The following is a 14,014-nucleotide window of genomic DNA, read 5'->3' on the forward strand; positions in this document are numbered from 1 at the left end:
CCTAAGTGGGCCTTTTCTAAACAATTTCTGCTCCGACTCCCATCTGCTCGCCACCGAATAACAGAACTTGTTTGAAAGTCATCTGACGGGGGACAGCAGATGCACAGGAAATGCTTTTGATCAAACAAGATGGCTTGAGTGCAATGAGAGTTAGAAGGGAAACAGTGGGTGTCATTGTGAGTACATGTGTGTTTGACGACAAGCATGTGCCTTTGTTTCAGGGTGCGTGTTGATGAACGCTGAATTTCGAGCGTCTGAGGCATTTTTTGGCACAACGGCCATGTTTTCCTACAATGGAGACTGATGGTGGTACTAATCCTACTGTCTCCTGGCTCCTCTGTGTCTCTGGTGCCATATGTGACGGGCAGTCGGGTGGGTGGGTTGTTTGTGATTTGATATTGTTCACTGAGACGCCATGAGATGAGAATATGTTTTTTTTTATGAATAGGGAGGAGGGTCGGGGAAACAGCTGCATGCCAGACCAGTTGGCACTGAGGGCTATAGTAAAGTTTTTTTTCCCTCCTCAGTTGTTTTTATATGGCCCATTAAAAGGAGCTGATGCTAGCATTCTGCTACCCAGTGTACCCTCTCAGGAAGATTCTGCCTCACTTTTTTATTTCTCATTTCTCTCTCAAATCGTCACTCGGGAGGCTGAGCTGCTTTCTGAGAGTCAACTTAATGAAAAAAGTCTGTTCAGAGCCAATTAACATAATCAGAACTTTTTTCCAGTAAAACATTTACTTTGTTAATTAACTTATTTTTATTAGCCTGTCACCATTATAATGGGGCATTTGCTGCCATTGGCTAAGTGTACTGTACGTCACATCCACAGATGAATTAAAGCTGCACTTCACTAACTATAAAGTTTAGTTTTTTTCATAAGGTTTACTTTTGGGCATGTAAAAAAAAACGTTCAGAGTATAATGTCTTCTTACGCAATGCTGTGTACCTTTGTAAAGTTGAAATAGCGTCTAAATGAAAGACTACTGAGTTGCATTCTGGGAAATGTAGGATACAGTGCTCTAGGGAGCTTAGACAATAAAATGTATGATATTTTGACCTCAGATTCGTAATTGTTTTCATTTTTCTCATAAACCCCATATTTTTAAGCACCTCACCTAAAATACTGGGGTACCCATTCAAAAGCTGATTAAAAGAAGGAGTATTATGTTATTTGTGCATGTGTAGACATATTCCCTTACTGTACTGTATGTGCGTGCCGTTGTACTCACTCCTGGGCTCACGTGGTCCGTCCACGGTGACCTTTATGGCTCGGTGGTAAGTGGCCACTTGTGGCGGGTTGGTGAATACCGTGATTGTCAGCGTGAAGCTCTTGCCTGTGGTGACATCAAACAACATCAAATGACATACCATCTGCAAAGACAATGAGCCTCATTCATCGCTAAACCATCCCCAAGTCACAAGTGTGGTTGTGATCACATAATAGCTAATACAAACTGGCAAAAATCGACTTTAAGAGGATTAACAACAGACAACAATTGCTGTTTCAGAGGATCTATTTAAGTCTTTTGGCAGAGTCTTAATGGAGGATTGACTGGAGGAGCCAGTATCTTGTTATCCAGACTTTTCTCCCTGTCTAGCGCAGTGTGAGTGGGCGAGAGGCATTTTAATAGTCACTTCCTTTCTCGATAATCCCCAGCAGTTGCTGCCTTGGGGTTGAGTGTGAGTGTGTAATGCTCCCTTGTGTATGCACAAGGAGCCCTATGAATCAGAGCGCAACAGCCAAGTCAGCAGCAGCAGCAGTAACGTCTGAGGTATGCAGGCGCATCGCGTTGCCATGGCTACGCACAGGAAACAGGAAGCGGGGGGCAGGTTGCTCATCGGAGCAGCTGTCCATTCAGGCGCAGCCACCTAGTAGTGTGTGTCCTCCTCTTTCCTGCTCTACACTCACTGTAAACAAGCCTTTCAAAGAAGGGATAAGATGACTCAGGAGATAGCAGAAGCGACAGGTGTCCCCCATACCTGATATCTGAGGTGCATGTGGGTGACCTGCGATAAAGTAGGGCGCCATCATCTCTGCTGTCGTTACCTGCGATCTGATTCAGGCAACCCTGCACACTGCTATACTATTAACTCTAATGACATTATCCCAAGTATCTGATTCCTCTCTGACACCTTGCTGTCATCATACTCTGGTACTATTTTAAGCTCTTGTCACTGTCAATCTTTGTCCATCTCAGTCAGCTCTCCCTGCCTCTGTGTGCACGACCTTTAGCTGTCTAACATCCTATCAGTTCGCTCTGCTTGTACTTATCTCAGGTATTCATTTCAGACACCTCGTAGTCCGATCTCCCCTGACTCCTATGTCACTTCCTGTGACTAGATTCTGTGTCACTTCTTAAGGGAGACACACGCAAGGTCCCCGAGGCAATAGGTCCAGCCAACATGCCTCCTCTCTGCTCTCTATACTTTTGTCAGCCCCTCATCTCTACGGGCTGCCTCGGCTACCCTCCCTTTTTGACAGCTACAACAGAGGAAAAGTCACTGGCGGAGCTGCTGACAGCTCTTATCACCGTCAACTTATGGAAGACGACCACTTTCTGTGAGATTTGAAGAAAAGAAGAATCTTTGGAGAGGGCGCGCGTAAATAAGACGATTTGGTAACATGACATTAAATGAGGCGAAGAGTCGCTCCTGCAATGCCAAATATTTAGGGAATGCTATTCGACCCAATAGGATGGGGCCTCTGCCTCACTGCCTGACAGCATGAGGATATGTGCAGAGCAATCAACATGTTTATAAGCCTCGATTGTGCCGGGTCATGTCAGGTGACATTATTTTAAAGACACAACACTGTCTTATTCAGCTGACGCCGGGCTGATCACACATCCTATTTTTGTTCAAAGCTTTCTTTCTTAAACCCAAGGGCAAAGATATAAAGCATTAAAAAGTTGGTTTTAAAAAACTTTTTTTACCCAACTTGGTTAAAAAGACAAATAATTATTTGAGGACGTTCATTTTCAAGCAACACGATTTACCACTCACAGGCGGTGGGATTTGAGCCTGGAGTTACAGATCATTATGTGGTAGCCACGAAGGGAACGTGACCACTAATCCACACCACTGAATCGAATGGCTCCCCCTGAGTTGTAGTTTTAGTGAATGGAGGATAAAGTGTGTCGGGCCTCACCTCTGCCGCTGCGGCCAACGAAGCGAAGGTCGTTGAAGCGCGCTACTTGGTTCTTCATCACACCAGAGGCGTTCCGCAGCTCGGCGGAGTAGTTCTCGTCGTTGCCCGCCATGACGGTCACAACAGTCCCATCGGTTACGTCTCCCAGGGCAACCACCTGGCAGGGGCAGAGAGGTCAAAGGGCAGACATTTATTAACTGCTCAAAACAATATTCAACAGGTAGACACCCATTTTACTCCCTAGTACTGCGAAAAAATGTAGTAAAAAATCACTCCATTCACAGTTTGCTACAACATATTATCTTCCTCTGTTTGTGGTAAAACAGAAATTAAAAAGTTAAAACTGAAAAAATATATTTTAATAATAAAGGAAATGCTTTTGTTGAAAGCCAAACCAAAATGAAATGAAACTAATTCTCTGTTTCACTGTTGAGAAGAATTCATTCGAGATAATGTGACAGAGTTGTTTGACATAATATCATCTTCATTCGAATGTTGATGAAAGGATTTAATTTCACTTTACTTCTAGAATGCTGTCTTCAAAACAAACGTTGCAAGGCCTTGTGTTATCATTTAGATTCCTGGATGCAGATAAAAGAGCAGGAGCCGGCCTACAGAGCATCAATAATTACAGAGCCATAGTAATAAGAACGGTTAAGTAACACATATTTTAAAATGTGTCACATTTGATTTGGAGCCAGCCAGGCTACAGCTACAAATTTCCACTTTGGTGTTTCTTTGATCCATCCTTTAAATAATAACTGTCAAGTAATTAATAGGGCCTTTCCTGTGAAATATCATGGGAGCAAAATATTTTCAAGGCTTCAAATATGCCTTTAGAGGCCTTTAATGTATCAACAATTAGTCTCTGCTTAAATATATATTTTTCTGTTAATGCTCTTCTGCTCATTAAATGTTCAGTAAAATCAACATGTGAAAACTATTTGATATCATTTTGGGTAATAATTTTAATAGGAGCTAGAATAGGCCATAACGTCGGTATAGTTTTTATAATTGTAACATATGAAGATAATTACATTGAAAATCAAAATAATATTAATCACCATAGAAACAAAGCTTTGATTGTAAAATAACCACCATCTGGGGGGTATTTAAGAGAGACATGAATGTTATAGTTTTTCTACATTAAGTGCCTTTTGGAAAAAATATACAATTATTATTTGTTTACAAAATGCGAGTAGAAAAACAATATACACATTTAGTTACTTATTTTACATTTAAAGACATTTTGCCAAACCTTTATTTTTTCTGTCCCTTTAAACATCACCATCATTTTGTGATTCATTTTCTGAATTTGTGTGGTTTCTGAAGTGGCTTTAAAAACTCCCAGATCCCCATGACATCAATACTTACATTTTTTGTAAATTTGAAATAAAAACAAAAGGAAAAAGAAATCGCCATACAAAATAATTACATTACTTAAAGGTTTTTAGTAGATACGGGGTTCAAGAAAAAAATTATGCATACACAAAATATGTCTAAATTGAGTGATTTTAGTTTTATCTTACAGTGAACACCGAACACTTTACGGTTTACTTAATTACGGAGCACATCGCTGAGACGGGACTCACCTTGAAGGCGACAGGCAGCGTCTTGTTGCACCGCCAGTGGGACGGCAGGACGGAGCACAGAAAGTTGGGGCTGTCGGTCCGAACCAGCTCGGCCGGGTGGTCTGCGATGATCTCGGCCATGCTGCGGTTCTCGTGGGGGCGCAGTCTCGGCACCGCAGCTGAGTCCGTCTGCCCCGCTGGAGAGCTCACATCGTTCATCTTCCCTGGGACCGGCTGCAGGCTATTTGACGGCGGACTAAACCTCCGACTGGCGCTGGGATCTACGGGAATTCGCATCACAACAGCGTTGGTTATCAAAAAGGCACCAAAGGCTCTCCAGCTCCTCTTTTTCTGTCTCTCTCACACACTTCAGGGGGAAAACTCGGAGTGTGCGCCGCTGCTCGCAGAACCTCAGCGCGCTTGCCAATGGAAAACTTATTGTGCGCACCGCGTTTCAAAACCCTCTCCACTACAAACTTTAGTGGTCGTCTTCAAACGATATATAATATACTTCTCCGTCAAGAAAAACAACCCTTGAAAACTTGATGATGTATTAAATGACGAGCTCCTTTTTTCAAACTTCTCGAGGAAAGCGTCCATGCGCCATAACGCAGGCGTAGTTGCTCGTGTGTGGATATAAATAACATCAAATAAATGTCCGAGCTCGTAATGGGCTATACAATTACAAAAAAAGGCAGGTTTAAAAGGGAACCGTCGACTCAGATGTAAAAAAAAAAAAGGTTTTGTCTGTCTTCCTTTAGTGAAAAGTCAAAGCACTGCTCCAGGTGCGTCATTGAAGTCTTTGTGCCAAACTGAAAGGCTTTTTGAAAGCCCGCAGGCAATGTACACACACAAAAAGTGTTCAAAGTCAAAGGAATACACTTTAACAATACTTGCTAGCTATTTATATACCACCGACGTCTTCAAAGTGTGTATATGTCCCGTAAAGTATCTTGGCAGTGTTGTATATAAGGTTAAAAAGGTGGATGAAGTTAAAAAAAAAATCGCCGGTGAGATGAAGGAGGCGGAAAAATAGTATCCCGTATTTGTAGCCGTAAATGTGGTTAGTGTTTGGAGGCCGGGGTTTCCCGTGCTCAGGCTTTTTGTGGTTTATATAGCTCGAGCGCCCAGCAATTATTGCGCTGATGCGACTCCAACACGTGGTGTCTGGAGTCAGATCCATTCCCTCTGCCATAATCTATCACGCCTATATACACGGCCGGACAGGTCTCAGTAACGTCGATACCTTCATGAAACACGCACGTCTCACGCATTTTCTCTCCGTGGATAAGAGTTTCACACTGCCTCACTTAGCTACATACCGACATGTTACCGCTCCACCGGACCATCGGCGCGCTCCTAACTCCGGGGGGGGTCATTTCCAGTCGGAATAAAACGAGTCAGTCCATCACTCTGCGTTGTGTTACCCACTATGTCCCGATAATACGCGGCTCAGAAGAGCGTTCAGAGATCCGAGCCCGGGTGAGAAGTGAGTTACTCTCCATAAGGTAGGAGGGGGTGAGTCACCGGAGAGCGGTGAGTCAGGTATAGAGGCGCAGGCAGGAGTAGGGTTTCACTCGGGCGCAGGGGAGAGCTGTTGTGCAGGTGTACAGGTATTCGACCAACACGGGCTTTCATTATGTTTACCCAGCCATGTGGCCGTTTACTGTGAACGGTTGGTTCTTTTTGGGAAAGTAAACAAATATAATCTCACCATCTGTTGTGCCTCATACAATTTAAAATTATTTTACAATTTAATGTAAACATAACAGCGGCAAAGGGTACGGTTATTAAATCGAAATTCAAAAGCTAGAATGTAACTGCAAGATTTTAATTTTTTAGGCAGTTTATATTTACATTACAGTAGATTTTAGAGTTAATACTCTTTATACTCCACCACATTTATTTGAGTATAAGTTACTTATTCCACCACGGTAAAATGAACAGTGAAAAAATATTAAATATGCAAACCAACTATTTTCCAGGGCAAGGCAAAAATAAACAAATCACAATTTTTGTTGAAATCTTTTTTTTTTTTAAATCAGTCATCTGCACACCGGTTCATAATTGTAACTTCATACTGTGAGAAAAACATTTCTAAAATAAAATATAGAAAAATTATGTCCTGTCTTTATTTTAGAGCTGAAATGTTTTATACTTTAGTGAGGATGCTGCTCTGAAGTCAGTTTCTGAGCAGGCCTGTTGCCCCTCCTGTGTCTACTGTAGAGGGCATCATCCACCCTCTGTGAGACTCCATATCTCAGCCGGCTCTCATCACCGCCCCGCCCTCTGCCCTGATTACCCATCAGTCTCCGAAAGAGCGTTATTTGGGTGCCACATCACACAGCAGCATGTGTATTTGCCAGTCTATGTTCCTTTCCCGTTGCTCCCTAACAGGCTTTAATTGCAAAGAGTCTTTAAGAAAAGGGCTTTGATAATCCGGGCCTGTTTCAAAATAAAAGGGACTATAGGAGGCACAGCTGTGAGGTTATTTGGGTTCTGTCAGGGCTTCTGCAGCTTGTTTTTACAGTATGCTTTAAAAGTTGGATTCAGTCTTATAGATTTTTATAATAAGGTTTCTGTGTTGAGAGAAAAAAGCCCAAAGCCTGAGGACTGTAACTTGAAATAACTTGACTTCTTGTGTTACATAAGAATGTATGTACCTATGTGTGCACATGCATACATGTCTGTTAGCATGTGTGTGTGTGTGTGTGTGTGTGTGTGTGTGTGTGTGTGTGTGTGTGTGTGTGTGTGTGTGAGGATGTGGGAGGGATATATAAAGTCTGAAAGCATTGACATGCATCTGGCACCTCGTCATGTGGACGGGGAATGGGGAAGAAAAAAAAAAGAGTGATTGAGTTACACTTCCCCTTCGTGTGCCCCAAACACCAGAAATATGGTTCACATTGTCCTACATACTCAAAGATCAACTAACAATTCATGGATGGATAAATGTGAATAGTAGTAATTAAATCTGTAATAGTGATAAACATGGCCTTGCAGGAACCGTGGAGCCAGTTATTCCAACAGAGTTAAGTTTCAGCTCAGATAATATAATATATTCACCGCTGAATACATCTGGGGTAATGTGGAAAACATCCTTAATGTTGTAGAGGAGTTTCATTTAGGAAATGTTCGGCATGAAATAATAAGCTCAGAGTCAATTTCATGCCATCAATTTAATCAGCACAATTATTGATGTGTTTTATGTTATTTTGACTGAAATTTGAACTGGAATTTCATTTTGGAACTTTTTTTTTATCCTTCACAGACAAATGAAGGTACATTTTATGAATGGCAGATCAGATTTCTATCAAGATAATAAAGTTAGGCTAATTTTAGGCCGACTAATCAGTCTTTAATGTGGATTTTCTACACCCTGTTATTGTCCCATCATTAAAGCAGCAGGAAGAGCCTATTGATTTTCCCAGCCAGATCTGAAAACCCTAACACCCCCCCCCCCTTTTTTTAACCCCAGTGTAGCCGTGACTTTAACCCTGACAAGCTCAGCTCATCAAAGAGTGTTTGTCCCATCTGACTCCGCTTTGCCTCTCTGCTGTGCGTCCAGCATCTGTCTTCCAGCTCCTTACAGGATACGGCCTGCCTTCATACACTGAGGCCTTCTGCCCGACTCTCTGTCATTCAGAGGTAGGACGACCTCAGAGTTTGAAGTATGTCGTTTGAAGTCGCAAAGATGTTAGGAAGACACAAGAGAAGGCGTTAATGTGCCAGGATACGCTGTTCGATAAAAAAGAAATACCACTTCCCCGCTTCATGGTCCAAGATTTAGCCCAGCCAAAAATCTACTTCTAATTAAATGTGATTGCTGTATCCTTCATGTATTATTGGACTTATAGGATATTGGACCCATCCCACGCAGTATTAACACATTTCATATTATGTAGTAAATGAATCTAGCATAAAGCGGTTCATTCAATGCGGCTGCTCCTCGCCTGGCGCACAGCTGGATCGTCTCTCTCAGCTCTGGTATTATTCATCTACTGTGTTACTCTGGCTCCGAGTCATTGCACAGTAGGAGAAGTCACTAACAGTGAAGAACCACAGTGTACCACATTGAGCAGGATGTGTGTTTTATGATTTATGGTAATATTGTATTTCTGCCGCTCAGTTTCAATGATTTGTTTTCAATAAAAATCAAACTCAGCTGACGCTCCCTGGCTAATTTTCCTGTTGTGATATCAAGCGTGTTATAAAAAGTTTCTGTTCCAGTTCCCACTTGGAATGACAAAGACATTGTGGGAACCGCTAATATGAACGCACACGCTGGCTTCAAAGTTGTCAGCAAACTAACCATGCAGAATCTCTGTTCTCTTCCCTTGTCTTTTTTTTTAAAACAACTGTGCATCTGTCAACGTCTTAACATCTCTCTTCCTGTTTGACATACACAGATTTACAAGCAAACACACATTTAGAGGCCAATCTATCCTTACTATTAACACCTCATTATAGAAAAGATGACAGAGCAGTGTTGATGCAAAAAATGTTCATCAATATAGTCCAGTGCAAAAGCAGGGCACACCCAAGTCTTCATATACATACATTCAGTTTTGGATTTGACAATGACTATATATTTGACGCTATTATAAAATGCGACACTCTCTTCATCTCCTCTTCACATTGCATGCTCTCGCCATTTGAGAGGAAAAGTACAGCCACTTAAGACTCAGGATAAGGGCTCCATTTCACAGTGGTGCATTTTTCAAGACACTTAATTATAGCTTTCTAGAAGAGGGCAGTGACGAGGCCCAGGCTTTTTCGGCTCTAACGGGATGTTTCCATGTTTGGCAGGCCACCAGCCAACGGGCTCTGCCAGCTAACCAATCAGGGAGCCCACCAGGCTCGGCAGCAGGGCAGCCAAAGATTCAGTCTACTAGCCAATCAACCCAACCAACTGGGGGAGCAGCCACATAACTAGCCTGCCGGTCACTGTAGTTAGACTTGGACTGGTAGACGTCCAACCAGGATGACGATGGGCAGAAACTTTACTCCTCCTGACCTCATCGACTCAACCTGACCGACACACATCCCTGCACTGATCCCAGATCGCAGCTAAGCCCTTAATGACTGTTTGTCAACGAGCCCATGACATCACAGTGAACTGTTAGGAGGAGGATGGCACGTTCTGCGGTGTGTGTGCATGTTCCCAAGCCACCATTTTTAACGAGTGAAATTCAAGGTTTGTATTAAACTTTGAGGTGGCTGAAGTGCCTTCAGAGTTTAATGTATTTATTCTCAGTGAATATACAGAATTTCTTTTGTCTGATATTTCACTCTGTTCTTGAAAGAGCAGCATGGAAAGAGATGGAGACATGGAGGGGGCGGCTGCTCACTGCTTGTGGTAGGAGGGTAGAAGAGGGAGTTAGGGAGGGAGGGAGAAGGGGTATAAAGACAATTTCCTCTCTGCTCTTATTGCTCTGACTGTCTGCCGCCTACCGCCTTCATGGAGGTCCCTAATTGAGATCACTTGTACTTAAAAATAGGAACAAAAAAGGGAACTTATGTGGGCTGGGAGATGGAAAGGAGAAAATAAAGCAGTAATATGTGACGAAGGCTGCCATTAAAGAGTCCTAGTGATAGATCTGAGCGATTGAGCTGAGAACTCTTTCTCCGTCTGCCAAAGAACCCTCAGATGTTGACGTGTCACACACCACCTGCTGTCACGGTGCAGCGACTGTATTTGTAGGCCTTTCTGTGTTGGTGGGTGTGTGGCCCTTTGATGGGGTAGAGTGACAGTGCCCGGGGCTTACGCCAGGCAAATGCCAAAGAGAGGCAGTTTTTCCACTTTTGTCAGGGAGTTTATGTTACAGTTTGTCTTTACATTGCTGCAACAAAATCTCTGTACAGTGATCAGACATATTTGGCTGCAGCCATTGTGTCATTAGCTATGCTGTTATTAGTCCTTCACTTTAATTCAGCTGTTCCACCAATCAAACCCTTCCCCTCGAGCTGCCTTTTCCAGACTCAGTCCCAGAGTGTCCCTAAGGCGTGCTGGTTTCCCCTTCACAGCATCTATCACTCAATCAGGTCTGATCGTGCTATTAATCAAACAATGAGCCCCCCTCCTTGGAGACCAGTTTGAAGGATTGGCTTGAAAGAAATGCAGCGTATCCAGGAGTGGTACCGGACCACGGCTGGGAACAGGAACCCTGTAAAGAGCGTTTTTCTTGGACCGAGACCCTCTGTAGGTGCTAAAGACAATACAGACACTCGGGCTAGGCCAACATTCCACTTTACACTTTTCCGTTCCTCTGTGTATTTCACTGGTCTACTTCCCCTCTGCAAACTAGCCGGCTAGTATCAAAATATTTATAGTACATCTGCAAGACATGCTGTTCTCATGTATCCAGGATCGTTTAGCCCCTGTGTTCATTATGCGAGGTAAAACTAATACCAGATTTATAGAGGGGAGATTTCTCTCTGTTCTCCCTTGTCCGTGTGGTGCGATTGAGGATGATTTATGTGAGGCAGGGAGGCACAGGCGAGAAAGATGGAGTGACTACACGATGAGGGGCAAACAAGCAGCGGCCCAGACTAGCACTCGCAGGGGGGCTATCGGCTATCACTCGCCAGTTTCCACTGCTCCTGTTTCGAGACCGGAGGAAGGCAAATACAGGACAGACAAGGGCTGGAGACGAGGGAGGGAGAGGAAGGAGACAGGAGGTAAGGATGTATATATGTATATGAATGGAGGCAGGGTGAAGGAAAGTCCAGGTGCAACGGGTCCAAATCGATATAAGGAGCTGTAGAAAGAGGGCCATATGAAGGGAAACAAAGTCTACCGTGGATGCTCAATTGCACGCAGACATAAACATAGACGGTGCAAACCCACGCCTTGAAATGGTCCATATGAATTTTTTGTCATGGAGTGTTTAAATGTGTTAAATATACTATATATTTGGGTTGGCCATCGTCACATACTGGGCAATATATCTGACAGCCACTGAGCCGAGTCCTGGCATTGTTTTGCTACTTCATTTCTGGGGGTAATCAATGTCAAAACTGTCAGTCAGCATGTCCAGCACTAAGACAACAGCCAATCAGATAAACAGGAAATAAAAAAACAGTACTGGGCAGGCGCCGAATGGGCGTGCATCGAGCACTCAACTTCCGAGGGTTTGGATCTCGCTCCTTTTCTTTTTTCCCGATCTCTTTCTGGTCACAGTCCAGCTCGGAGCCTCTCCAAAAGCATGAACTCTGCAACCTTGAGCCATACATCCTAGATCAGATTCCAAACTATTAAGGCGTCTAAAAGGCCTGGGAAAACCCTTGGCTTGGCCTCACATGTAGCATCTGATGCTATGAGTGCCGAACGAGTTAACACATAAAGTTGAGAGTGTCATCGCTGATGAAGCACACTAAGAGATGGTTCCTTTGCTGAAAAGCTTAGCCTGTAATTAGACTGAGCCTATTAAGCTCCTGGTCAGAAATGACTCACGACAAGGTGGGGGTGTAGGGGGGGGTGGGGGGGGGAAAGGAAGGGTGGATGAAGTTCATAGCTTCCAGCCTGAGATGTCCTCAGACAAAATCAATTCCAGTCATCTATAGGAAAAGTGGGTTCAATGAAAGGAAACATCGTGAAAGTAAAATGGGGAAAACATGATTTCACAGAAGATAAATGACTTTGTTATTATGCGACCTATGACCCTGCCTTTTCCACACAAACTCAAAAGTTGCCGGTTGTTCCAAGAAAGGGCCTTTTCATCTCTTGTCTGCTCTGCCCCTGGCTGAGACTTGGATGACGCCAGCTTTATTGCGCCTAAATCGAGTCTTGAGCAGGGAGACTCATCAACTGCCTGGTCCCAAAGGGAACATCAATTACGTTGTGAAATGCTGTCCTTCAAACACAATCTATTCTGTGGTACTGCATTATAAGCTGAGTATTTCAACGTCACACACATAAAAAACCCCTCTTTGGCAATAGGGTTGTTGGGATGTGGTCTCGGGCTGACAATTAAATTGTCCGCTTGGAATATGCTGTCACTCTGGAGGCGTGAGATTTACGGCAAATAATTTAGCGAGAACTGATCATCCTAAGTGTTTTGAGGGGATTTTATGGCATCATAGATCACTCTGATATGTTCATGCATCCCAGAGAGACTAAAAACTGTCCCCAGTAGTTGCAGAACTCATTTACAGACAATTAAAGAAGCTCTTAACAACCCAACCTCCTCACACTGAAAATGTGTGGACAACAGTCGTCATCAACTTTTAGTAACTTTCAATTAAAATAGGCGAATATTTCACAAACCACAAAGCATCACATAGCACTCTGTCAAAGTAAAGCAGCTAGTACCAGTACATACATCATAAAACAGGTATACAGGGTTAAAAGCTGTGAACATTACACTCTGTTGACATTGCAACAGATTATTTTTCATTAGTAATTGCCTCACACTGTGAGCCTGATGGTTAAGTAATATTTATGATGGGCCCTAAGGGCCTGCTTGCCTCTTAGTCTCTCTTATGTCTATAAAAGCTTTACTCTTAACTCAACTGCAGCACAGACAAGGTTCCATTACTACCTGATTGCATATGTGCTTGCCTTTAATGTACACTGGTCATGAGCTTATGTGCGCATATGCATTTGTTGTGGGTGTGTATGCACAGTATGTGTGTAGCAGTGAAGGGGCTGGCCCTGAGACTTTGGTTAAGCAAACTATAATTTGGAGGCCCAGTGAAGACTCCCAGCAGCCTCTCACTGTTTGTTTACCAGAGAGACCAACTCTACTGTCTCTGCTGCATCTGCAGGGCCCTGCAGGAAAAGGGCGTGTGTGTGTGTGTGTGTGTGTGTGTGTGTGTGTGTGTGTGTGTGTGTGTGTGTGTGTGTATCTGTCTGGATGTGTGTGCATGTTTGTGTGTAGGTGTAATCATGTGTGTAATGCAGTATTCATGTGAAAGTGACATTTCTTACAATATGTAAGATATATCAGCTGTGGGAATAGGAAATAAATGTTGCAGTATATATTTCCTTAAAGTAAAATATTTAAATGTACTCTTTTTCTGTTTAGAAGTCGGTGCTTCCAATTAAGCTCAAGAACTCAGACATTGCTCATTCTTATTTATTACAACTTTAAGCTACAGTAAATCAAGGCTACAACACAAACCACGCTTTTTTTCCTGAAGTATTTGTCATAAATAAGAAAACAAAAAGAGCTCAACTCCACACGAAAACTCCCTCACATTAAAAAGTGTTTGTCAGCAAAAAATGAGTGCTATTTTAGTTTGAGCCGAGTGTTATTCTCCAGAGACTAAACTGCACGCTTTCTGTCCC

At 43.1% G+C, this 14,014-nt stretch overlaps 1 protein-coding gene across 9 annotated transcripts in view; it reads right to left on the reverse strand.

The window, feature by feature from the left end:
• runx2b (RUNX family transcription factor 2b) overlaps positions 1 to 14,014 on the reverse strand; it is a 164,331-nt gene that overhangs the window by 16,914 nt on the left and 133,403 nt on the right. For 8 of the 9 annotated variants that reach the window (XM_079643108.1, XM_079643110.1, XM_079643109.1 and 5 more), the window contains 3 exons: positions 4,744 to 5,003; positions 3,152 to 3,308; positions 1,233 to 1,337 (listed from right to left, as the gene is read on the reverse strand). In XM_079643108.1, the coding sequence (XP_079499234.1) occupies positions 1,233 to 1,337; positions 3,152 to 3,308; positions 4,744 to 5,003 (522 nt within the window). Of the gene's footprint in view, positions 1 to 1,232; positions 1,338 to 3,151; positions 3,309 to 4,743; positions 5,004 to 6,044; positions 6,790 to 14,014 lie in introns of those variants that run through there. The other variant, XM_079643114.1, reaches the window with a different exon arrangement.

The sequence above is a fragment of the Notothenia rossii genome (genome assembly GCF_949606895.1).
Source record: "Notothenia rossii genome assembly, chromosome: 8".
Lineage (NCBI taxonomy): Eukaryota > Metazoa > Chordata > Actinopteri > Perciformes > Nototheniidae > Notothenia > Notothenia rossii.